The sequence below is a fragment of the Crinia signifera genome, chromosome 2, assembly GCF_055691185.1.
Source record: "Crinia signifera chromosome 2, ASM5569118v1, whole genome shotgun sequence".
In the NCBI taxonomy this organism is placed as follows: domain Eukaryota; kingdom Metazoa; phylum Chordata; class Amphibia; order Anura; family Myobatrachidae; genus Crinia; species Crinia signifera.
The window spans coordinates 368,966,426-368,994,109 of record NC_139218.1 but is presented as its reverse complement, the minus strand read 5'-3'; the positions used below and the strand labels follow the sequence as shown (position 1 = coordinate 368,994,109).

Below are 27,684 nucleotides of genomic sequence, written 5' to 3'. Positions count from 1 at the left end.
TATTCAATGTCAGCCACTATTCCCAATGGGAAATAACGCCTGCCACCTATTCAATGCTGCTATTTCTGATAGCATTAAAGGGGGATTTCGGGAAAACAGATCCGACTTGTGTTAACCCTTTAGGTGGTATGCCTGGAAAATTTCCGGGTATACCACTAATATGCAATAGGTGTGCACCCTCTAGAGCCCCCCTTATCACCTCCTACTCTGCCAGCCGCCATTCACTTTACAGCAGTGACGTAGGCGGCAGGCTCGAGGATGTTCGGGTGGACTTGGGAGCGCTTAGGAGTCCAGGCACCGGAGTCCTCCTGAGCCACAGCGACCATCCTTGAGCCTACCGCCTGTGGTCACTGTTATGACTAGCGGCTGGGGCAGGGGAGCTCAGCCTATGGTGTACATATGCCAGAGCGAAGGTGAGGGGGGGTGGGCTCTTATGATCTGTGGTGGGTTTTGCTGGGGCAGGACAAACCTGCCATGGTAGGTTTGTCCTGCCCCAGCAAAACCCAACACTCAAGGGGTTAAAGATGGATCTGTTTTTTTGGAAACGGCCATGGGTTGCCAAATTCACTGCTGTTACTCCACATTTCATGGCTGTTTTTTTACAACTCAAAAGGCGGAAGGTTTAATTAAACCTATCGAGTATCTCTCAAGCTGGGTGGAAACAGCCTGGGATTCCAACTGTCAGTTTGTTCCAACTATTGGAACCCCGCCCTTAGTAATTTATCCCTAATTCTGACTGGTCTCGTTCCTTCCAGCACTGCTCCATCTGGTACTGTTACCTGAAGACATGGGGACCTACAAGCTAAAGATTGCTACAGGGACTGACCTGAGTGCTGGGACCTGTGACCAAGTCTCCATTGTTCTTCTGGGCACCCTGGGAGAAAGTGCTAAACATCACCTGGATCATAAGTGGAGTAACTTCAGACCTGGAGCTGTGAGTATTAGTATGCTCATAATACAGTAATATAAGCTGTTATATGATGTATGAGCTTTGTATCTGATCATTGGACTGTTCAGAGAAAAAAATATAACATCCCGCCCTATTTTTGTGTAATTAATATAACATCCGCAGCCCTCTATCGCCCCCCTTCAGCGGCCACCGCATTCTTAATGACCACATATTCTTTAACATTTGCGGTCATTAAAGCAAGGGACAGCTCTTACGATAAGAGCTGTCCCTTGCGATGCAGCGCCGGTGCTGGACTTCCGGGTCTGTGACCCGGGAGTCCATCTGCGCATGTGCAGAGTGCAGGGCTTGCTGGGAGGGATCCGTGATGGATCCCTCGCACAGCGCTGTGGGAAAGAAGCCCATATGCTTCTGCAGGGAATCGCCAGCTTTTTACTGCATTTCTGTGTTAGAGAATCTCCCCCATAGTCTTAAAATGTGAGTTCTCCTACACTTTCATTTCTCAAATGTACATGAGGGGTTGGCCCACTGCCTTGATGTGTTTTCTGTAAGGGCATTTCCTGGAGAGTGGTCGGCCTGTGCCTGCATGATGGGGGCCCACACCCCATCCCCAGTATTGGGGACCCCTGGTGTTCAACCACTGTCCAAATTGCCAGTGTTCTAACCAGAGAACATTTGTTAGCACAGACACATTACTACAGGTGTATAAGCAATCTCGCTAGCCATGTGTGCTGAGTGATCTGTAGCCTGGAACCCTAAATACACAAAGATGTCCTTAGTGTAAGTACTTACCTGAACAAACAATTTATATATTCTTCGGTTTTTAGCTTTGAATAAATCACAACCCCATTGCTTCAAACGTTGCAAAACTTATGAACAATAGAAGAAAATCAGTAAATGCGGAATTCTGTCTGCAAATCCCCTGATCCATAGTGATGTTCTGTGGTTCCTCGGTGCATGTTTCTCAGACATCGCTCTGCTTTTCCAGGTGACTGACTTTGAAGTTGACACGGTGAAAGATCTTGGAGAGCTCCTGCTGGTTCGGCTGTCAACAATGACCTACAATAACTTTAATACAGTTGCTTGGTATTGCCGCTATGTCAATGTGACCTGCCCTAATGGTCGGCTCTACCAGTTCCCGTTTCATCAATGGATACCTACAGGAATGACTGTGGAAATACCAGAGGGAAAGGGTGAGATTCTATCCAGACTTGTATTGTGCTCCCTGGGGATCTCCTCATCTGGTCTATGTGGGTGGTCCTCATTGTGGGATAGGTAAATTTGCTTAAACCTGGAGTAGCCAACCCTAGTTCTCGAGAGCTACCAACAGTGCTTGTTTTGCAGGTCTCCTCACAGAATCACAAGTGAGCTAATTAGCTCCATCTGTATCTTTTAAACTGTCAGTGATTAATGAGTGCAGCAGCTAGGTTGTCTGGAAAATGTGAACTGTTGGTAGCTCTCGAGGGCTAAGGTTGGCTACCACTGGCTTAAACCAATGTATGACCACAAAGAGCTTCATCTCCCTGTTGGTGTACAGTACTGTCTAATATACAGCTGGGATTGCTTTAAAACTAGCTAGCACACATGTAACACTACAGATGGGAAGGTTTCCATGTATGGGCACTTGACTTATGGAGTCACAGTATTGATCTTGCATACAGAGGAATCGCCATCCATAAACAAGGCTGACTATGGTACATTACAGTACACTTGGTATCTGTTCTGTTTCAGGCATCATACTATCCAGCAATACTCACCCAGTACTAAAGAAACAACGTAAGGAGGAACTGGAGAAGGAGAGAGAAACTCACAAGTGAGTGGCTGATATATATTTAGTACAGATTTATTGCTGTTTCTCTGTGAAATGCATTGAAATTCTATGATGGCGCCTCCCTAAAAGGGAATACTTTTCAAGGGAGTTGCGGCCAGGATAGGCTTACATGTTTGCTATGCGTGGCTTTCATTCGAATGAACTCTACTGCTACTGCCAACTAAGATATATTCATGTCTTCAGCCTATGCTGTCATGTGACTAGGTCTGAACTATCTCCTCCAGTCTTTAAACCTTTGCAGATTGAGCCAGTTCTTTCAAAAATAACTTTCTTTTGGGTCGCTTATTTTAAATTAAGCGGCCTCGTTAATTTAAATAGATCCCACTGGCTGTAAAACATTGGGGCAGATGTGTTCAGCCTGGTGAAGAGAAAGTGGTCTGTGTGGGATCCCCTTCCACTTTATCTCTTCACCAGGCTTAATACATCTGCCCCCATATTGAGAAACTGTTCTATAATCCCTACATCTAGGAATGGTCCATGTAGTAAAATCATGCATTTCTTCTATACTACTAACCTCTGTATCCTGCAGGTGGAAACGTTATGCAGAAGGTGCCCCTCACTGCATTGCTGTAGACAAGGTTGAGGAACTGCCCAGTAATGACCAGTACTCCTTCCTAAAACTGAGAAGCTTCCAGCATTCCAAGTCAGCCGTGTATGTATCTAGTCTGAGTAGGAAGTTCTGTATATCCATTATTTCTTTATATGACATAACAACCCCTGTAACCTGTTAGTATTCTATTTCTTTTATTTGCTTTAGTGATTGCTTGGCTATAGTTTTGTCAGGAATGTAATGGGCATGGCTTCCAAAGCCCCATACACATTAAACCAAGTGCCTTTCCAGGAACAATCTCTGATTATGCCAATATTTGTTGGGTGCCAGCATCAGCAAGTGCTTACACACTTGCTGATGCTGGCCGTGAGTGATATTGCATTTTAAAACATGCTGCATTCATTCCTACTATAGATCCACAGGTTGCCTGGAAAACATGCACCATTGGTAGATCTTGGACAGGTTTGTCCCACCCCTGGTTTGGTGTGTATGGGGCTTTAGGTCACAATTTACAAATCCCCTTTTTTATAACTGGAAATTGAAATTAGTTTGTCCCCAAATCAGTGTATGTATTTGTAGGACTATGGGACATATTAATTATATTTCATGTTAGTACATCTCTGTACTTTATTTGAATCAATTTCTTTCATAGGGGACTTGCAATGATGCTGGAAGGCTTCACAAGTGCGGAATCATGGCCTGATCTAGATGAGATCAAACGGGTCTTCTGTCTGAGAGGGTTTGATAACTCAGGTACTCTTTTTGGCAGTTTCCTTGTAAGGTGAATATCTTGGATGAGGGAGTAACAGAAGCTCATCTAGCCTGTCACCTCTTTAGTCATAGGACGCACTCAGCTTATATGGTGAAGTGCTCAAGATCAGAGCTATCCCAGCAGTCCCTCTATCTGCAATAAATGATATCAAATGTTCCTTCGTCTTTTATCCCCAGATGTGGTAGCTGAGATGTGGAAGGAGGATACCTTTTTTGGTAGCCAATACCTGAATGGCATAAACCCTATACTCATCAGGAAATGCTCCCACATTCCTGAGAACTTCCCAGTTACTTGCAACATGGTGGCTGCATCTCTGGGGACCACCACCAGTCTTGAGACAGAGCTAAAGGTGAGGGGTCTATTTATTCCTATGAAACAAGGCAGCCCAAAAGCATGGCTACTGACCCAGATGCACTGCAATAAACATGTTTGTCTTGCAGAAAGGTAATATCTACTTGGCAGATTACAAGCTGCTGCATGGGGTCCCTGCCAATAACTCTGTAAATGGAAAGCAACAATATATCGCTGCCCCTGTGTGTCTACTGTGGAGAACTCCTGAAGACCAACTTATCCCAATAGCCATCCAGGCAAGTCTTCTAATGTCTGCTTTCATTTATATTTGAGGAAACATCGTAGTTGTAGGATTATTGTTAATGTGGAGTATAGAAACATGTATTTCAGGTGTCCATATACAACAGACCCATTATTTACACCATTCCAGTCATGGTCAACTTAAAGATTTAACTGGAACCATGTTTTATCCTTCTGAGGTCACAACAATTTCTAATAAGAGCTTATTAGTATGTCACTGCAATATGATGACATGGAAGGGTAATGTTCAGATAAAGGTTATGTTCATATGTAAACATTAACGAATGTGTCATTTTACTCCTGGACCCAAATTTTCTATAGAATCTGGACTAAGCAGGGATGCTGCCTTTTGCCTGTGTTTGCACTATGCATAGAACCTTTGGTGGCAATTTTATTCTCTTTTTTATGTGGACTATCCATTAGTGTAACTGTTACCCTTGCATAGCTTGCCTCACTCACAATGCTTCAGACACTATTTTACATTCCCTCTATCCTAACATGGATGGTGACCTAAAAGCGCCTTGAGTCCTCTTGGAGAAAGTCCGCTATATAAATTAAACTTACTAAAAGTCCCAAAAAATAAAAAATTCTGGGAATGACAATTTTTACACAATTGACTTACTGTCTAGACACTGTAGCTCTATTAACTGCATACAAAACCTCCTCTGCCACCACAGGACTTCAAGGTCTTCAAGTGGAAATATTAATGTGTGAAAATACTTTGATTGTAGCTATGGCTCTATATCTCACGTGTGGGTACCACAAGGGATGACTACTTTGCTAGAGCAGAGTATTTTAATCCATAACTTCTTACAAGGTTGTTATAGATAATGCTATAAATGTGGACAAACTGTATTAGTTTCAATAAAAACTAAGCCTGGGAAATTGAAGTAAAATAGGAGCTATTGCCATGAACGAGACCCATCAGTATCGTACATTAAACAACCAGTTGCAGGGCTCTCATTAAGATTATACAGTTGTCTGTAGCTCCCACGTATGCTCACTGCTTCTAGTGCCCCAGTCACTGGGTATTTTGTTGCTGGAGGTTAATGGATCAGTTAATCATAAATAACTGTCAGATAGAGATGGTGGGTGGTCCAGATGGACACAAGTCCTCACAGAGGTGATTCTCCTATATGCTTCCATTTTCATTCTTCCTAAAAAAAGGTTTGGTTAATTGTTACTGGGCAGAATTGTTTGGCCTTTATTACCAGTTATTTATAAAGTTCACATTCTGCAGTGCTTTGCAGAGTATATTTGGCCACTTACATCAGTCCCTGTTCCAGTGGAGTTTACATGTGGTAGGGAATCTAGCTTATAAACACTAGTTACATTTTGCTCCGGGCTAACTAACCATCCTACCTCTAGAGGAAACCCATGCAAAAGATAAAAAAAAAAAAAACTCAGTTAGGGGGGCCATGGTGGGAATCCAATCCATGATCTCTGTGCTGTGAGGCAGTAATGCTAACATTACACTTGCTGCATACATCCTTCGTGGAACTGGTACAGTATTGTTAGTTTTTTTTTTTTTTTCCTCCCACTTTTAAAAACCCATAGTCGGTTCTTCTCTCAGGCATGTAAGACAAGTCACACACAGGACCCAGCATTTCTGGGGTTTGTTATCTAAGATCTGCGCTCACCTAGGTCCATAAAATAGTTCTTCTATAAAGTAGATGCAATATCCTATTTTAGTAGTAACTACGTCCAGGAACTTCAGATCTGGGGGTGGATCAATGAAACAAAAAATTATATATATATATATATATTTTTTTTTTTAAAGAGGGAGAGATCTATATATTTTATTTAGAATCAATGGTACTCACAGGTGACTTTAAAATAAAACTTCTTATGAAAAGTACATTTTTAGTTACTGATGTCATATTTAATTAGAGGTCCTGCTGGTTCTTGCTGAAAAATAGCACTGGTGAAACTTGAACACGTTCTGTAGGGATATAGATAAATCTTATGCATTAAAGCTTAATTATGAAATAGGCTCATGTGCAGATTTGCTGCCCACTTCTAAACCTCTAATACCATATAATCATCCTGTCTCTTACAGTTGTCTCAAACCCCAGGAGAGCACTCTCCAATCTTCCTGCCCAGTGACTCTGAATGTGACTGGTTATTGGCCAAGATCTGGGTGCGCAATTCTGACTACCAGGTGCATCAAGTGGCTACTCACCTTCTCCGTACTCATCTCTTTGCTGAGGTCTTCAACATTGCAACCACCAGACAACTTCCAATGGGCCACCCAGTGTACAAGGTGAGATCTGGCTTCCCAATATTGATATGGAGTGGCAGTCTCCTCATTGGCATATCTGTGGAGCCCCTGTTGTCCTGTTAATGTGGAGGCTTAGGAAGTGTCACCAGTGGTGGTTTATAAGGATGTGTGCAGGCACTAAGCAGGCCTCCTTAGGTCTGGCAGTGCTGTATATTCTAAATCAGGCATGTCCAACCTGCAGCCCTCCAGCTGTTGTGAAATTACACATCCCAGCATGCCTTGCCACAGTATTAGCATTCCCTAATAGCAAAACTGTGGCAAGGCATGCTGTGATGTGTAGTTTCACAACAGCTGCAGGTTGGACATAGAGGGGGTAAGAATAATTTTATGGCTGAAGGGAATATGTAAACCCTGTGCACTGCACACCTTGCACCCATTCAATAGGTCAGTGTGAGTCAACTAAAATAGTACTGTCATATTATCTTCTGTTGTAGGCAGTGAACCATTGTACTGCATTAACTTTCAGAATAAATACCTGTACTAGTCATTGGTTTGATATTATTTTGCATTGATGTCCATAACATAGTCTGGTTTTACTTAAGGATGACGCGACTGCTAATGCTAGAGCAATAATTTAATTTAAAAAGTATTCTGGTGTGTTCTGTATTTCAAATATATTGGTTACTCCATAAAGGTCTATATCGGATGGGATCCTAATGGCAATCTTTCTCTTTCCAGCTAATAATTCCACATCTTCGTTATACCCTTGAGATCAATATCATTGCCAGATCTACTCTCATTGGTCATGATGGGGTCTTTGATAAGGTGAAATCCTTTCTTGTACAATGGTAACAGAAAATCTAACATTTTTATATGCAAGTTAAACCCTAAATCACACACCTGGCCTAAATATATCAGCTGCAGTATTGCACCAGAACACACATCCACCCTCTTGTATTTATTTTTTCCAGATAATAGTAACTGGGAAAGGAGGGATTCCAGTACTGCTGAAAAAAGCAATGGAAGAGGTCACTTACAGCAGCCTCTGTCTACCTGATGACATCCCGGCAAGAGGATTGGAGGCCATTCCCAATTACCTCTACAGGGAGGATGGGATGAAGATCTGGTTGGCTGTGGAGAGGTAGGTCTAAAAAACCTTCTAGCTGACCATCCAGAGGGAGATTAACATTGGAACATGTGGTCGATGATTTGTCACCACCTGGTCAGTGAATAGGATGTAGAAACCCGAATGTTGCCAACATATCTGGTCAGCTAAAATTCCACACCCTCTAATCCCTTATGTACATCACCCATACTTTATTCACTCATTGTACATCTTTATCAATTTCAGCTTTGTATCCAATATTGTTAATTACTATTATAAGAGTGATGCGGTGGTCAGTACAGACCCAGAACTTCAGGCCTGGGTGGCTGAGATCTACAAAGAGGGATTCTTGGAGTATAAATCTACAGGTTAGTGACTTGTTCTGTGCTGTCAGATCATAAAGATGTACACACTGAACCAACCTGATCTTTAAAATGATGGTAATTCTGGTGTTATCAAGTCATACAGCACCAAATGTGATGGTCCAGATCTTACCTTGAATGTTCCATCAGTGTATAGGAAAGGTCTAGATGACTAATGGCTTATTCCATTTGCTAGGAATTCCCTCCTCCTTGAAGACCAAGGCCTGTTTGATCAAGTACCTGACCATGGTGATCTTCACTTGTTCTGCTCAGCATGCAGCTGTCAACAATGGTCAGGTGAGTGACTGAATATAACCATTTTGCAGTATACTCCCATGAGGTGCATTTCATACTGTCCTTGATTTGGAGAATTGTAGACCATGTTGACAAATCTGAGATCAACCATTGGAGACATTGACCTACAGGGTTGCTGACGCTAATCTGTGCTGTGCGATATTTCTCTACATTAGGCATCCATAGTATAAATATACTGTATGCATTCACCACTCTAAACTGTAACATACATGTCACAAGCCTAAGTGTATATTTTATGAACCACTTGTGTATATGTTTCATGGGACAATGTGTACTAGATAATGTGGTAAGCCTACAGTAGATCCGGAAACACAATGCGTTTCCCATACTGTCAAAGCATTCCAGGTTTTAAAGGAAATTGCTTTTTAAATCCAGATGGATAATCAAACTGACTGAGGTACTAATGAAGTCACCTTTGCATAACCATTGAGATCATCCTAAAAACCTGAATATTTGTTAACCAACCCAATTTTGTTTGGGAAATGCTGCACTACACTGTAGCGTGGCCTGTAATGGATTATGATGTGTTGTCTATCCTTTCCTGGTGTAAAGCATTCCTGTCTGGTTTCATTGCAGTCTGACTTCTATACTTTAATGCCTAATGGTCCCACGTCGATGAGAAGCCCGCCTCCCTCAGTAAAAGGGGTCAGCACAACCCAGAGTATCCTGGCTGCATTGCCTGAAGTAAACACTACCAGTTTGGGCATATCCACTGTGTGGCTGCTCAGTAAAGAGCCAATGGACCGGGTGAGTACTGGAGCCAGTATGAATACTGTCATATGCTCAGAGGAGGAAGTACTAGATCAGCTTATGTAACCAGTGCAATCCCACCATCTATGCATGTGCATATCACTGTTATTTGGTGGTGAATGGACTTATTCATTGAAATTTTGAGGCTTTTATTCAACATTTACTGTTCCCCTGTAGAGACGTCTGGGGGATTACCCCAATGTGCGCTTTACGGAGGCGGTTCCACAGACCTTCATAAAGACTTTCCAGGAGAAGCTGGCTGAGATCTCCCACTCCATTAAAGAGAGGAACAAGAACATGCGTTTGCCATATCCCTACTTGGACCCGAGTGTGATTGAGAACAGTGTCTCTGTATAACATGAGTAGTGGCTGTGATCTTCTGACTAAACTGGACTTTTCCACAAGATTCTCATGTCCTGATTTGCACTGGCCATCTGTGTTGGCAGAGGACTGGACAGTTGTAGTGTTTTTCAAGCTGTTGTCAAATAATTATGATTAAATATTTCAGTACAACTTGTGAATTAAATTTCTTACATGGTATGTACAGTACCTCTGATGTGAAAAGTGTCTTAGAGTGACATTCCGCCCCAAAACTTTGACACTCACAAGATCTGGACACCGTCCCTATATAATTAGGGTTGAGTGCTGGGGCCAAAGATTTGGATTTGGCTTAGTCGAGCGGTGGTGAAAAGCTTTGGATCTGGATTTTTTTTTTTTTTTTTTTTTTTTTTGCCCCTAGAGTAATATTCACCTCTAATAATAACATTAATTTCCAGACCATTTTAACCACTTTACACTACACTATTTATTGGGCAAAAGGTTGCACCAAGGTAGCTGGATAACTATGCTAAGCCACACAAGTGTGCGGCAGAAACGCGTGGCACTGCAACGGCAGACAGGATTGCTGTCTGAAAAACTAGGCCCCGATTATTGAGATCCGTGCAGGCTTCAGTGAAATTTAAAAAATATTTTCCTTCAAGGTTATTCATGGTGAAGGCCTCGGGAGGTTTTCGGACCATCTTGGACCTGAGACGCCTGAACAGGTTCGTACATGTAAGGCTGTTCAAGATGGAGTCGATAAGATCTATACTTCCAAACCTAAAAAAAGGGGCATGCGTGACATCCATAGATTTAAAGGATGCCTATCTGCATGTCCCAATTTTTCCAGGTCACCAAAGGTTTATTTATTTTTTTTGTGGCAGGGCAAGATTACCAATTTGTGGCTCTACCATTCGGCCTCTCCGAGGACTTTCTCCAAGATCCTTATCATAGTAATAGCAATTCCCTCCTGTCTTAATTTTGCTATCTGGACGGCCTCCTAGTAGTAGCGGACACCGAGGAACAGGTCAAAAGGCATACCGACAGAGTAATAGATTGTCTAAAACATCACGGGTGGCTGGTCAACATTGGCAAAAGTCATCTGACTCCCACAAGACCGATAAAGTATCTGGGGTGCATGATAGATTCTCAGAAAATGAGATTGAGTTTAACCAGCGAGAGCAATGTCCCGGAAGACAGTGGTGTCGTCAGACAACTGCATGAATATGCTGGGACTGATGGCAGCCGCGTTAGACATGGCACCCTGGGCCAGGTTTCATACCAGGAAACTACAAAGGTGCTTTCTTGAACAATGGAACGGGGATTCCAAGGACTTGTTCCAGAAAATAATGCTGTCAAAAAGAGACTTTGTGTGGTGGCAAAACAGAAAAAGACTGGTGGAAGGGAAGTCTTTTTCGCCAGGTGAGCAGATAACAAGAACCACAGACGCAAGCAGCTGGGGAGCGGTATGTGGCTCTCGAACCACCCAAGGCACGTCAGAAGGGTGGAGCAAAAAACTCAAACATAAGGGAAATGGCGGCAGTGGTGTTGGCATGCCAACATTTCCAGGAAATACTGTGCAGAAAAGAGATACAGTAGGAGCAAGTTTCATCTTTGCCCCTTTGTCCATGGCTATTCTATTGTTCTCAGCTGCAATACAATACGTATTGCAGCTGAGAACAATAGAATAGCCATGGCTAAAGGAGCAAAGATGAAACCACTACTCCTACTGTAGTGATACGATTGGACAATCGTTCAGTCGTGTCCTATGTAAATCGACAAGGAGGAACAAAAAGCCGGACTCTGATGGAAGAGGCAACAAAGCTGTTCAATTGGGCCAAACAGTGCATCACAAGCATCAGAGCAGTGTTCTTGGCCAGGAAAGACAATCAATGGGCAGATGGACTCAGCCGAGGAGCTTGCATTCCAACCGAATGTGGTCTCAACAAACAGGTATTTATGGAGCTGGTGCAAAGATGGGGCATGCCACAAGTAGACCTCCATGGCCACCTCAAGAAACAATCAGGTGCCGTATTCTTCTCAAGGTACCGGGATTGCAGAGCAGCTCAGGTGGATGCACTGTCAACTCCATGGGACATGCAACTGGCATATGTGTTCCCTCCTTTCATGGTGATTCCAAAGGTTCTGCTGAAAAGGCTCTAGTCATAGCAGTGTTGCCATATTGGCCAAGGAGGGCCTGGTTCACAAAAGTTCTGCAAATGGCGATAGATGGAACAATTAAACTTCCCGACTTACCAGATCTACTGTTCCAAGGGAAAGTCTGGCAGCCTCAGCCAGAATCCTGGAACCTGACGGCATGGCTGCTGAGTCCAGGAATCTGAAAGATCAAGGGTTTTCAGATAAGTTAGTAGAAACATTATTGAGGGCAAGGAAAGTGTCAACGTCTAACTCATACTACAGTATTTGGAAGAAATTCAGTTTCTGGTGCAAGGAGGAAGGAAGCAATACGGAGGAAATATCTACCATATTGTCTTTTTTACAAGCAGGGTTGGACAAGGGTCTGGCTTCATTAAAGGTACAGATCTCAGCAATAGGAGCCATCTTAGATAGAGACTTGGCTAATCGATATGTGAGAAGATTCGTACAGGTGGCTGGGAAGATCAGGCCCAGGACTAGGCAACCATTCACCCCATGGGATCTAAATCTAGTACTCAAAGCATTGACAGAACCTCCTTTTGAACCATTGCAGGAAGTTCCAGTTAATTTTTGATAAGGAAAGTGGTATTTTTAGTTGCGGTGACCTCAGCAAGAAGAGTTTCAGAACTGCAGGCGCTGCGGGTGGAAGAACCCTTCCTTAATTTTTTTGAGGACAAAGTAGTAATGTGTGCAAATCCTCTTTTTCTTCCGAAAGTAGTGTCCACTTTCCATATCAATCAAGAGATAGTTTTACCTTCCCTGTGTGCAAAGCCGAGAAATGGGAAGGAGAGGCTACATACACCATCAAAGGTCACAGGAAGACAAAAAGCTTGTTTGACCTATATTTCTACCCTCATTTAACACAGAGGGCCTCAAAGGATACCATTGCAAGATGGATAAGAAGTTGTATCTAAAAAGCCTACGAACTGAAAGGCGAAGAGCACCCGAAAGGTTTGAAAGCTCATTCGACGAGCAATAGCTACGTCGTGGGCAGAGAAAGGATCTGTCACGGTGGAAGAACTGTGCAAAGCAGCAGGATGGGCGTTGGTACATACTTTTACAAGGCATTATCGAGTAGACTTCTGGTCCTCGGCAGATGCAAGTTTCGGGAGACGGGTGCTCAGAGCATTTATCTGAGGCATCGCTCAAGAGGAGCAAGATTTGTTTTTTTTTAAATGGGAAATCTTTTTCGTTGTTGAAACATCGTTATTTTTCATGGTTTGTATGAATTATCCCTCCCCATATTATTACTGCTGGGGTAACACCCAGTGTGTTGCTGCCATGGGGGGGAGGTAGAGGAAATATCAGATTACCTGATAATATGTTTTCCTCTACTCCTCCATGGCAGCATATATTCCCGGCCCTTATATATATGTAATAGGAGAAGACTGCGTCACTCGGGACTGGTTCAATAACAAGTAACAATAACAAACAACTCATAGCCAGCTTTGGAACTCCTGAACTGCACATCCTGTTATTGTGGTCCATTACACTCTGGCAAAGTTTCTGATTGTTCTATTGACTGTCTGTGGAACCCTTATACTATCGCTGGGCCATCTTTACCACTTGTGTTCTCTATATATGCTTATTGGATGTTATATCTGAATGGTGGCAATATTCCACTCTGGAGGAACAATTTTAGGATTCCTTGATTTAAAAAGGGGAAAAAATTTCTCTGTACTTTCCTGTTACAGAATATGTGTGAACTGTTCATATAATATGCTGCTTCCACTGCCCCTGAGGAAGTCTTTTTGACGAAATACGTTGGGCATCTCTTCGACGATCGGAAGTCCAATCAACAGTTCTTTTGATAACAAATTGTGCCAAAATACATTTTTATTGTGTATTTTATTATTACTCATTGAGCATCTTTTAACATTAAATAAGATTGTTACTTTTAAATGTGTTAATTCATGTCTGGAAGCGCACCCTGATCTTTTTCCCTTTTCTTCATCTCTAAAAAAACTGGGTCTCGTCTAACAGGAGACCTTTCAGTGGTGCTGCTTTTACTTTACCCGGGCGCAGATTGGGGTTTTCCATATATATATATATATATATATATATATATATATATATATATATATATATGCCATAATAAAAAAAACACACCAGTACTCAATGCTGGTGTTGGAAACACAATAATTAGCTCTGGTAAACAGAGGCACACACTTTTAACATGACTATTTGGTGGCACTTACTGTTAATAGAAGGGATACATACAGTTAACTGTCTGCTCCTGACACATTCCTCTCCGTGCAGCATGAAGAGGGAGAATACACACTAGCAGGTAACCGTTTTTTCACAGCCTGTGTGGACGGACTCCCTCGGAGTTTCAGGCTGTCAGTGTGAGCAGGCATGAACTGCTGGGAAGGAGGGAGGGACGGGACTCTAGCTTCAGGGTGCTGGCTTTAACACAGGCAGTGCAGGCACAGCTGTGGAGATGTCCTCCCTGCACTGAGGAGCGGCGGCTCTGTAAAAGCTTCCCTGGCAGCTGCTGCGCTTCTCTGTACAGGTACTACAGGACAGTCTCCTGTCTGACGCGCCAGCATTGCAGCAAGTGTGTGTCCTGTGCACGGGCTGGAAGTGACCGTGGGGTGTGTGTGTGTGGGGATCCCGGGACCCGGCGCACAAGGCAGGGTCTTCTGTGCCTGGCGTTGGAGTGTGTCCTGTTCCCCAGGGTCGGAAGTGGTGGCGGGGGCACTCCGGCGCAGCAAGAAATAAAGTGTCTGGGCGGGGGAGCCGGTGGCAGAGTGCACAGCTCAGGCGCCAGGTGACATCTCTGCGCCTGGAGCGTGTGCTCCACCGGCTCTGCCCTAGCTACGCCTCTGCCAATGAAGGGCCCCCACCCCTGCCCGCACTGAAGCCCGGGGCTGTTCCCGGTGCTCTAGTGTGACAGGCAGTACGCTGATGGAAATGGTGTAAAAAAAAAAAAAAATAGATCAAATGTATTGTTGAACTAGTCTGCACCGCATGCAGGGACTTGGAAAACCACAAGTCCCAGCATGCGGGGCATTAAAAGGCATGCTAGAACTTGTAGTTCCACAACAGTACAAATCGTTAAACACACACTGACACCCCAGAAATGTTTAACTTTATTACAAACACCATGTCAATAAATAATCAATCCATACATACATACATACATACATACATACATACATATGCTTACCTATCTTGAAAAGTAGGTATCAGTCTCCTTCTCAGTAGATATTCCATATAGGCAAGCTGTTGAAGGAAATTATACTTACCAGCTGCTTCACATGAATCACATCTTCGTCGTTCCATGTGGGATCCAGGAACAAATCAAGCACCCGTACCATGCCGAACAGTGGCAAGAGCTGAATGTAATTGTTTACACTGAGCACTTATCACTCCAAACGCTCCATAATGCTTGGAAAAAGTATACACAGATGACCATGTAGCTGCCTGGCATATATCTTTAATTGAAACATTCACCTCTCTCGCCCAGGAAACTGCCATCGCTCTAGCCGAGTGCCTTTATATCTTATGGAACTTGGCATCCCACTTCCTTGTAAGTAAAGCTGATCACTTCCTTGGGCCACCTTGAAATTATTTGTTTTGATGGAGCAAATACTTTCTTTCCCTTGAGGAATCACAAACAAGGACTTAGTTTTACTGAAACGGTTAGTCCTATCTAAATACATTTTAACGACCCTAACTACATCCAGTGCATGGAGGTTCTCCTCCCTTTGTGCTGGAAGAATAAGGAAAGAAAAAAGGAAGAATAAGGAAAGAAAAAAGGTAACACAATCTCCTGATTGATATGGAACGATGATACAATTTTAGGCAAAAAAGATGGTTTGGTTCTGAGAACCACTCTGTCCGAAAACAACTTTAGATATGGCTCCTGTATCCATAAAGCATGTAGCTCACCTATACTTCTAGCAGAAGTAATGTCCACAAGAATTATTATCTTGCATGTTAGGAATTTTAACTTAGCCCTGTCCAACGGCTCAAAAGGGAGAGGACATTAAACCATTCAAAACTAAATTGAGATTCCACTGTGGAATCACTGACCTAATCTTCGGTCATTCTTTTAATGGCTTGACAAAACCTTTTAATCAAACTATGTTCAGCCAGCTTTTCATCCTGTAAAGCACCTTCAGCCTTGCCTCTGCCAGACCTTTGTTAAAACCTTCACAAAGAAACTGTAGTACATGTGAAATGTCGACCTTTGGAAACTCATACTTGTCCTTTAGAATTTGGAAAAGAGTCGAATTATACTCACCGATAATTCCTTTTTCTTCCTAGAGATCCCATGGCAGCCATACACTGGGATATTCCCTTCCCCCACTAGAGCAGACAGGATTGATTTCTCTTGGGACCGCCCACCTTGGGTATAATAGACCCCTCCTTCACCTCTCCTGTATCTTTTGAGTGTCTCCGTACCATGGTCCCTAGAGAAAACACATCAGAATACAAGGGAGGGTAATCAGTGGCTGCCATGGGATCTCTAGGAAGAAAAAGGAATTATCGTTAAGTATAATTCGACTCTTTCTTCTACGATACCCATGGCAGCCATACACTGGGACATACCCAAGACGATAAACGGGAGGGTAATATGATGCATGAAAATATATTTATTTCATTTATTTCATTTTTATGTTCTTCGCCTCCTGAAGAACATGCTTCCCAAAGGGGGCAAGAGAAACATCAAGTGCATAATGGTTAACAAAGGTGTGTACTGACGACCAGGTAGCTGCTTTGCAGATTTCGGTCACCGACGCTTTGGCCTTGTTCGCCCATGATGTAGAGACTGCCCGTGTGGAATGTGCCTGTACTATAGGAGGTACTTTCTTGCCTTCCTGCTTGTAAGCTGCCACAATCGTCTCTCTTATCCATCTGGATATAGTTTGTTTCCCAGGTTCCTTTCCTTTTCTGACTCCATTCGGAATGACAAACAAATGTTTAGTTGATCTAAAGTCCTTAGTTCTTTCCAGGTATATGGAGATGACCCGGACCAGATCCAATGTATGCCAGCTTTGTTGTTCCTCATTTTCAGGTTTCGGGTAGTAACTAGGAAGAATAATTTCTTGATTGAGGTGAAATGATGATACCACCTTTGGCACAAATTCAGGATGTGTCCTTAATACCACTCTGTCCGGGAAGACAACGAGATAAGGTTCCTCTATCCACAGAGCTTGAAGCTCACTTACTCTTCTGGCCGAGGTAACCGTGACCAAGAATACCGTCTTCCAGGTTAAGTATTTTAAAGGACATTCTGTTAAAGGTTCAAAGGGCTGTTTAGCCAGGACCGCTAGCATTAGGTTCAAATCCCATGGTGCCACTAGAGCTTTGACTGGTGGCCGGATCCTCTTCATGGCTCTGTTAAACCTTTTTATCAGTCTTTCCTCTGCCAAAGGTCTATCTAATAGTACCCCTAGGGCCGAGATTTGAGATTTAATAGTGGCTGGAGCCAGACCCATTTGAAAGCCTTCATAGAGAAACTGCAGGACTTTATTAGTTGATATGGAAGAAAAGTCACCACTGAAATGACCCCACTCAATAAACTTGATCCATGTCCTGTAATAGGCTTGGGAAGAAATGTTCTTTCTGGCCTTCAACATCATTTCCATCACTTGGGATGTCAAATTATGTCTCCTTAGTATGCTCCGTTCAATCTCCATGCCTTTAGTTATAACTTTGTTGGCTCTGGATGATAAACTGGACCCTGATGTAGCAGGTCCGCTCTGTTGGTCAGAGACCAAGGTTCCTGAACTGCCATCTTTAGAACACTGACGAACCAGGGCCTCCTCGGCCAGTAGGGTAGTATTGCTACTACTTCTACTTGATCTTCCATCAGTTTTTTTAGAACTTTCCCTATCATCGGGAAGGGGGGAATACGTAGCCCAGCCTGAAGTTCCATCTCACTGAAAGGGAGTCTATAGCTAGAGCTTGCGGATGAAATGACTTTGAGAAAAAGTTGTTCACCTTTCTGTTCCCAAAACTGGCCATCAGGTCTACTTCTGGGTGGGGTACCGAATATCTTCTCTATTTGAGAGAAAACTTCTGTGTTCAACTCCCATTCTCCTGGAGATATTACTTCTCGACTCTGCCAGGGTATTCCTCTTGCCTGGAATGTAAACTGCTGACAAAGATCTTAGATTGTCTTCCGCCCAGCTCAATATCTTCTCTGACATATGCATCAGCTTCACACTTCTTGTGCCTCCCTGATGATTTATATGGGAAACTACAGTCACATTGTCTGACATTATTCTTAGATGTGAATAGCAAATGTCTTCTTTTAGATGACATATGGCCTCCCAAACCGCCTGCAATTCTCTCATGTTTGACGAGTTCTTTGCTTCTTCTCTCGTCCATGTGCCCTGGATGGATTTCTCTTCTATATGGGCTCCCCAACCGAACAGGCTGGCATCCGTGGTCAGTATCTGAAATGCTGGGTCCTTTAAACTGGTGTTCTTTTCTTCCAGACCCTGTTGCCACCATTTTAGGTCTTTTTTCACCTCCTGATTTAGCGAGATCAGGTGATGATCGCCATAACCCTTCTTCTGTAACGGAATCAGGAACCACTGAAGTTTCCTTATTCTCCACTGGGCCCAAGGGATGATCTTGATGCAAGATGCCATCATACCTAGCAGCTGGGTGGCCACAATCAGAGGGTACCTCTTCTTTTGTAATAGCATATTTATTAGTTCTTGAATCTTCCTGCATCTTTCTGATGATAGGGAAATTGAAAACAGCCTCGTGTCTATCATAGCACCTAGGAACTGTATCCTTTGTGTCGGAATCATCTGGCTTTTTTCTATGTTTATTATCCAACCTAGAAATTGTAGCAGATCTATCGTCTTCTTCACGTTGTCCTCTGTTTCTATTAGCGATTCTCCTGCAATCAACAGGTCGTAGGGCCAAACTTGAATTTTTTGGAGTCTCAGAGCTGCGATTACTGTAACTAACACCTTGGTAAAGATTCTCGGAGAAGTCTTCAGCCCAAATGGAAGACAGGTAAATTGAAAATGTTGGTCGGCCACCGAAAACCTTAGGAATTTTCTGTGTTTCTGACTTATTGGTATATGATAATACGCATCTTTTAAGTCTATTGACGCAAGGTAATCTCCCCTTTTTATTCCCATCACAATGGAACTCAGGGTCTCCATCTTGAATTTTATCTGTTTTATGTATAGATTCAGTTCTCTGAGGTCCAGAATAGTTCTGAATGTCCCATTTGTTTTTTTCACCAGAAACAGGTTCGAATAAAAGCCCTTTCTGTGTTCCTTCTCTGGCACCACTTCTATGGCTTCTGTCTGTAGGAGTTGATCTATCTTCAAAAACAGTGCTTTCCTTTCTTCGGATATCCCTGGTATCCTTGATTTTACGAATCTGTGATGGAGGGGAGTTTTCTCGAATTCGATGCAGTACCCCTGTCGAATTATGTTCAACAGCCAGGTGTCCTTTATTATCTCTTCCCAATTTACCGCAAATCTTAGTAGTCTGGCGCCAATCATCTTCTCCTGTAGATAGTCATAATTTTCCTTTCTGGCTCCAATCTTTATCTGGTTGGTATTGGCCACGAAAATTCTGTCAAAATGACTGTCTAGAGGTATTAGGGTTTCCTCTTTTGTAATATGTCTTCCCAGGTCGATACGTCTTCGCATCTCTGTATGCCTGCTTCGTGGAAGTAGGAAAATTGAATCGATTTCTCTTCTCTTGGGGTAAGCGGACAGATTTTCCCCCTAAAATTCTCTGTATCATTGTATCAAGTCTGGATCCAAATAAGAATTTTCCTTCAAAGGGTAAATTGGTTAGCTTATTTTTAGAATTAGCATCTGCATTCCAGGGTTTTAGCCATAGAGCTCTACGCCCCGTTACCCCTGCTGCCATTGCTTTAGCCGCAAAGTAAACCCCATCAAGAGAAGCCTCACATAGAAAGTCAATAGCCTTCTGTATAACATCTAGATTTCTGAGAAGATACTGCTTCGATACTTTTTCTTCCACATCTGTTCTTAGATTAGAGGTCCACAGTTTAACAGCCCTGGCTACTGACGCCATCGCCACATTAGTTTTCAGGGAGCCTGCGGACGCTGAATGAACCTTATGCAAGGAATTCTCAATTTTTCTGTCCATGGCATCTTTAAATGCCGCCGCATCCTCCACTGGTATAGTAGACTTAGATATGATTTCGGCTACCGCCGCATCCACTTTAGGTGTTGTGCACCAACCTAGGAATTCTTCGTCTTTAAACGGATACATTCTTTCCACCCTATTTCCTAGGGTAAACCTTTTATCAATGTTGGCCCATTCTTTATTTATCATATCTCTTACAACCTTGTTTACAGGAAAGGTCCTTCCTTTTTTTATTCCTCCTTTGAAAAAGCCACAAGCCAGTGGCGAAACGCGTCAGGTGTAGCCCCTCACATCTGTGTCATTGGATCGTTTTATGACCTCCACCATCTGCCGTTTGGGATTACCACCTCCACCTGCCTCTGGAACCCTTCATAGATACAGAACTCCAGGTGAGCCCTGCCATCTTAGCCACCTGTAGAGACTGTGTTCCATCCTAAACAGAATCGACCATTGGGTCCCCACCACCTTCTCCACCCACCAGAGTGACCGGGGTGAACAGCCATCCATACCTTAGCCAACAACACCATAGCCACCTGTTTTGAGGTCCAGGATCCCCATAATAGGGTCACATTTGGAGAATTAACACCTCTTCCTCCATTCGTGTGTGCTAAAATTACCGTGACTCTCATCCATCCAAGTCACACAAAGGAGCTTTTCCACCGTATGGGTACAGAGTGCCCCACCGTTCATAAAAACATCTTTGAAGGGCCCAGGATATAGGGACATATCCGGAACCCCCCCCACTGACCCCTCCAGCGGCATCAAGCAGCTCTCCGTGTTATAGTGAGGACCAGTGAACCGGCATCCCATCAACCTTCATCTATTCCCATTTGGCAGATCACCTACCAAAAAGCGCACCTACAAATTGGACAGACAATATCCGGGCAGTGTCCCAGGTGCCTTTCTCGATCCAACCACAGAGTGAGATCCATTTTAATACCTTATCAATGTTTTTTTATTTTAATGTATGTATTGTATATGTAATTGTGATATTTTAATTGATTTATAAACATTTTTCATATACCTACCCTAATTGTGTTCATTGTAACTCCAGCGCTGCTTCTTTGTATATTTTGCTTGTCCTTCCAATTGACAGGGACTGACTACCCCTGTACCCCAGCAGCCGCTTGGGAAGGCACCTCATACACTAAGCGCCCATTCATTGCTTTCCAGTAGAGTAATCTTTTTTTTCCTTCCTTTTTTATCCCTGTCTTCATACAGGGGATCCTTAGTCTCAGAGGTAGATGCCGCCTCCTTATAATTCATAGCCTTGTATATGTTTTTTAACATGCTTTCCACCAGCTCCAAGTTAAATGACCTGACATCCTCCAGCTCCCCTGACTCCTCTGATGAGCCTTTATCATCACATTCAAATTCATCTGAGGAATCTTCCTCTGGAGTAAATTCAGCCTGTACTCTAGACCTTTTAACGGATTGACTCTGAGTAAATTCATCTTTAGAGACAAAGTTTTGTTTCATCCAGGACATTAACTCTTTAATGACCTCAGTATGTTCTGACTTTTTAGGCACCTTAGATTGTGCCATTTCACATAATTCACATAACGCCTTCTTCTGTGCTGAGGCAAACGTTTGATCACATGTCATGCACACAGATTCTATGAACTTCTTCTCTGCAGTCCTTTTCTTATGCACAGGAGAGAAAGGCACACTAAAAAGATAGAAAACTACACTCAATATCTAACTAAAAAATAAACAACTGATGCCCAAAATCAAAGGGCTTACCTCACTGGGGCATCATCTGGCTTCTGGGGAGAAGGCGCTTCCATGGTAGGAAAACAGCAGTAAGTGTAGTACTCCACGCTGCAAACACGTTTGAATGGCACTGAGAACGCCATTCTCCGCCTTTTAACTCCTGCACTACAGCCCTCTGTATTCAGGATAGCCAAGCGGAACAGAACATACAGCCCGGAGTTGTCAGGGGACTGATTTCCAAGATGCACCCCCGGTGTCTGTGGGCGGAAGTGACGCGTTCCCGGCACTTCCGCCCCTTCTGCCTTAGCTTCTGTAGCGTGTAGCCGCGGCTTCCAGCGGGGCTGACGCTGCGGGATGAACTCCAGTTAGTAGGAGTCTGTCTGCCGGACGACGCCAGTTACCACCCCGGTCTCCAAGCAAACGGCAGGGTATGTACATGCAGAGAGACGAGTCAGACTGGTCTCCTGCACCATCCTCTCCCCGGGGAGCCACCCCATTCAGCTGTCCATGCTGCCGAGGTAACCCTGCTTAAACAAAATAAAACTGTCCTACTCTGTCTACTCTAAAACAGAGACAGGAAAAAAGATACAGGAGAGGTGAAGGAGGGGTCTATTATACCCAAGGTGGGCGGTCCCAAGAGAAATCAATCCTGTCTGCTCTAGTGGGGGAAGGGAATATCCCAGTGTATGGCTGCCATGGGGATCGTAGAAGAAATTTTAGCAGAATGGTCAATGATAAATGTCTGAGGAAACCACCTTCCTTGCCTGAAGAAGAATATCAATCAATACTGGAGAGAGCCCTTTTATGTTTCAATTGCTGCCTTTCAACTTCCAGGCTGCTAATTGTAACTTTTGTAGGTCTTGACACAATACAAGGCCTTGACTCAGCAGATTGGGAGATACAGGAAGAAACCATGGCTCTGCCACCGCCATGCTCTCCACCATAGGGAACATTCTGGGCAAGTATGGAAGAATGAATATCACTTGTACTTGCTCGGTCCTTATTTTCCACAACACCTTGTGAATGAGAGCGAATGGTGGAAAAATGTACACTAGGGAGAAGTACCAGCTCTGGGACAGGGCATCCACTCCTGAGAAGCCTTGGGCCGGATACCTGGAAAATAACCAAGGAATCTTTTTTTTGACTGCCATCGCCATCAGATCTATCTCTGGCTGGCTGAACCGCTGTACTATCAGACAAAACACTGAATCCTCCAGCTCCCACTCTCCTAGCACAAAACAGTTCAGACAGGAATGCTGCCACATGGTTGTCTACTCTGGTACATGGAGCACTGATATTGACAGCAGATGTTTCTCGGCCAAAATCATTATGGGGGAAATATACTAAAGGAAATTTGTAAAAAATAGGTGTATTTGCATCCAGAAATACACTTATTTTTGACATTTACTATTCCGAAAATACGGCAATTCGTATTCGTATTGATAGCACATCAATACGAATATGAATTGCCGTATTTTCGGGATAGTAAATGTCAAAAATAAGTGTATTTCTGAATACAAATACACCTATTTTTTACAAATTTCCTTTAGTAAATTTCCCCCTATATTCCGTACTTCTTCCAACAGTGGCCGACTTCTTGTTCCACCTTCTTGGTTTATGTAGGAAACTGGAGTAACGTTGTCCGAAAACACACGACGGTGAGAACCATTGATATCTATGCTGAAGATCTCTATAGCTAACCGTACTGCCCTTAGCACTTTGTGGTTTGAAGAGAACTCTGCTTCTTGAGGAGACCAGATGCCTTGACAAGTCTTGCCCAGACCCCCCAACCTAGGGCTCGGTTTATACTGCAGGCTTAACAGGGTTAGAGTTCTTAATGCTAGACGATCACTTTCCCACTAAAGCAGGGACTGTTTTACAGACTTGGTATTCTGATTTGATGATCCAAAGACACCTGGATCTTGACATATTTGAGGAGGCACCACTGCAAAGTTATCATATTCTACCTTGCCCATGGAACGATATACACTGTGAATGCCACCATCCCCAACAGACTTACAGCCACCCTTAGCGGTACCCAGATATTTTCAGGAATTATGCAAACTAATTGCTGAATTTTTTGCACCTCTTCTCGGCCAGTGAGATTTCGAAGTCTGCTGTAATGATTACTATCCCTAAAAATGTAATCTTCTGCGAGGGAACGAAGTGATTTTTCTCCCAATTGACCAGCCATCCATGGTTTTGTAGAAACTGAATGACGAACTCTGCTGTAAAGACTGGCTTGTTTTCTGACCCGGCAGAAATCAGCAAATTGTCCAGGTATGACCATATTGAAATTTTCTGATTTCTAAGAACCACTAGGACTTTTGTAAAAATTCTCGGTGAGGATGTGAGACCGAACGGCAGGCATGTGAACTGATAATGGCTTCATCCTATGCAGAATCTTAAATACTTTCTGTCTTGTACCCTAATAGGGACATGACAATAAGCGTCTTTGAGGTCTATGGACACTTACTAGTCGTTTTTCCGAATTGACTTGGCTGTTTCCATGTGGAACTTCTTTTTCCACATTTTGTCATTTAAGTTTCTTAAATCTAGAATGGTTCTGAGTTCTCCAGAACTCTTCTTTATGAAAAAAAAGGCGATAGTAGAAACCTAGACCTCTTTCCACCTCTGGGACTTCGACTGCTCCTGAGTCTACTAGGTCCTTTAAACTCTCACTTAGAGCTTCCCTCTCTGCAGCTGGAAGCTTTGAACTCAAAGATGTTCCCAATCTGGGCTTTGAAATAAATTCTAGGTGATATCCCGTGGAGACTACTTCTAGTACCCACTTGTCCAAAACAGTCTGCCTCCAAACTTGAGCAAACTTTAGTAGCCTTCCTGCTACTGGGACCTTTACTACAGGACATGGTACATCACTGCTTTTGAACACCTCTTCGGACTGTCAAAAAAAATGCCCTGGATGTACCAGATGCATATCTTTCATGGAACGGCCTCTCAGGCCTATATGATCTAGCTTGCATGAAGGTCTGTCTAGGGAAATAATTCTCAAACCTTCCTCTTCTGTCTTGCGGCAACCTCTCAGATTTGCCCCCAGACATCCTCTGGATCATTTGATCCAATTTACTCCCAAAACAAAAAAAGCACCTTCATACGGGAGAGTCGTAAGTTTGTTTTTAGAGTGGGAATCTTCCGTCCAAGACCTGAGCCACAGAGCCCTTGTGGCTACCACTCTTGAGGTTATAGACTTAGCTGAGAAGTCCAATACATCTAGAGAAGCTTCACAAATATAATCCACTGCCAGCTGGATCTGTGCAAGACACTTGCTAATGTGTTATTTAGATATTTTCCCATGCAAATCTGATTGCACCGAGGCTCACCATATTGTTAGGGCCCTGGCCGAGGAAGCTATGGCTACCTCATACAGCAACTTTTGGAATGCTACACCACTTTAAAAATCCTCATCAATGGGGTCCGTACGATCAATCCGTTTGAATTAACCTATCCGTTTATCTGCATTAAACCATTCCTTGGTTAGAATATCCTTAACTACTTTATGCACCAGGAAACACCTTCCCTTCCTGGACCTGTCTTCAACAGGGAGTCATACGCAGATTTCGCCAGCTACGTATAACATACGTATCAACAAGCTCCAAATTAAATAGGCGTTCATACTTAACTTGTTCACCAGACTCTGCACTAGAGACAAAAGAACCTTCATTCTCAGAACAAACATCCCTAGGCCCGAACTCCAAGTCATAATCCAGTCTAGTCTGATCTGGACCTTTTGCTACCCAGAATTCCTCCTTAGAAACAAAGTTTCTCTTCATCCAAATCATAAGGTCATTTAACTGCGAAGTAGTACTAGCACCAGCCGCGGTATCTTTAACACAGTCCTGACACAAAGAATCTTCACCCACAAAAGATCTAGCACATGAAGGGAATATTTTAGCAATCTATCTAGCAAAAAATAATTAAAATAAAAATAATAGTAGAAACCAGTCCTCAGAGAGAACCTACCTGGGCAGCGACACAGTTGCTTTTTGAGGCCTCCTCCATGTTACTGTAGGAAGTGGCCATGTTGAGATAAAAGCTAGCACCAGCTTATTTGGAGCCCTAGCGCCTATAACACCGGCCAGGCACTTCCACCTCTTGGAATGCACACCAGCTCTCCTGGAATGCAGAAACCCCACCCCTTCTGCCACGATAGCTGGAAAGAGTGAGGAGCGGCGATGACACAGCACCACCCTGCTCCCCTGGCCACTGTGGGAGGCATGCAGCACACAGCAGGGACCAGACACATTTCCTAGGGGAAAAACCACCTGTCTAGTGTACAAGCGAGAGAGGGGTAAACCCATTGTGTGGCTGCCATGAAGTAAGAAGAAGAAATCATGTCATTTTTGGAGGTTTGGCCGCAGCTCCTATATGCATCAAGCCTAGAATGGGGTAAATGAGATTTTAAAGTCAGCATTGCCCATAGAAGCTTCTATTGCAGTTTTCAACTGTGAATGATACAACTGGATCCCTTCCTGCATCCCAGGCAGCGCACATCACCCAGTGCATGCGCAGATAGGACTTCCAAGTTTTAGACCCTGAATCCCATCACCATAAAGAGCCATCCTTCGCAAAGTACTCCATGCATATGGAAAACGCCTGAATGCATTGCAAGATTTTTCCTGCATTACATTCCTTATATACCTGCACATTTATCCAGCTTGACCCTTTAATAAAACATAGCATGCATACCCCAAGTAGCACCCTAATATGCAGCACATCAAACTCTGAGTGATCAGGGTTGGCTAGATGGCAGGCATTCAGTTCCTCTGCCACAGCTGCCAGTACCGCCTTCATCCCCGTCATTTGCCTGCTGTGTAGCAGTGCGCATTCACAACCTGATGACTGACTTCGGTCATACATCCCCACTACCTGCTTGCACTATATCCAACAAGTAAAATGCATGCAGCTGCCAGGATGCCGCATCGGGACACTGGCCAGGGGACCCCTGTTACAGCCCTGCAGCATGCCAGGGAGCCGCAACACAGTTTTGGAATCACAGTACTAAGAATTTCGTGGACTGTGACACCACCACCTACTTTTCCAGGGGTGTAGATGACCACCCAAAAATCTGCTACACCTTCCAGGACAGTTGGCAGGTATGATTTAACCATATTTACTGACTCTCTCCTCTCCAGGCTGAAATCATTGCAAGTTTGAAGCTGCGCCAAAAACCAATGATTCTAGTTTTAGAACTTTAACAAGGCAGAATAAAAAAACGGAGAGGAGAGGAAAGTCCATTCATGCACAATAACTATTAAATGCAAAAGAACTAGGAAGTGCTCCCCATGGTCATTCTACATCCAAGCCCAATAGTTGGCATGTTTCAGTTCATGTCAGCTGGCGACTGCAGAAGTTACTGTATGATCCAGATATGAGCACTATAAAAAGACTAAGAATCACATTTATCAAAGAATATTTACCTCAAATATTAATTACCCCCTGAATGTACTAAAGGGGTACCACAGCATGAATCTGCATTCCCCCCTGCATTGCTGCTAGCTGCATTCCCCATAGGTTTCTATGGGGGATGCAAAGCAGCCGATGTAGCAAAATCTGGCAGCAGCAGTTCGCATTCCTGGGCTATTGCCATTCTGAGATGGCGATAGCCCATTGTAGCCTAAGGGATACACATCCAACTGCTTCTGGTCAACGCTAACTGTACACGTGCAGACAGACCCGCCCTGCTTCTTGCATTGCAGGGACGGGCTTCTTTCAGAGCCCTGACCCTGCGCTTGTGGGATGACACATCCCTGCGTGGTAGCATTCTGCCCAGATTGCATTATAAATGGGCCCTAAATAGTTCCAGTAATAGGCATTTAGTAAACTTGGTACGTCATCAACTCAAGTTAAACAAACCACCACTATCAACGCAAAACCGAAGCGTGGCGAGCCCGTGAGGGGCGTTGGTACGCATCCTCCGACCTTTTCATTCCCCCACTATCCATGTCGGCGTGGAGTTCATTTTAGATAG

The 27,684-nt window shown here is 43.6% G+C and overlaps 1 protein-coding gene across 1 annotated transcript; it reads left to right on the top strand.

Moving 5' to 3' along the window:
- The first annotated feature begins 755 nt into the window (after nucleotides 1-755).
- On the top strand, nucleotides 756-9,917 carry LOC146058052 (hydroperoxide isomerase ALOXE3-like). Its single transcript, XM_083170015.1, has 14 exons — nucleotides 756-934; nucleotides 1,896-2,100; nucleotides 2,639-2,720; nucleotides 3,268-3,390; nucleotides 3,941-4,041; nucleotides 4,237-4,409; nucleotides 4,501-4,647; nucleotides 6,711-6,914; nucleotides 7,611-7,697; nucleotides 7,844-8,013; nucleotides 8,224-8,345; nucleotides 8,536-8,636; nucleotides 9,231-9,401; nucleotides 9,582-9,917. The coding sequence occupies exons 1-14, from the start codon at nucleotides 788-790 to the stop codon at nucleotides 9,759-9,761; spliced, it is 2,013 nt and encodes a 670-aa protein (XP_083026141.1). The 5' UTR covers nucleotides 756-787; the 3' UTR covers nucleotides 9,762-9,917.
- The last annotated feature ends 17,767 nt before the right edge of the window (nucleotides 9,918-27,684 follow it).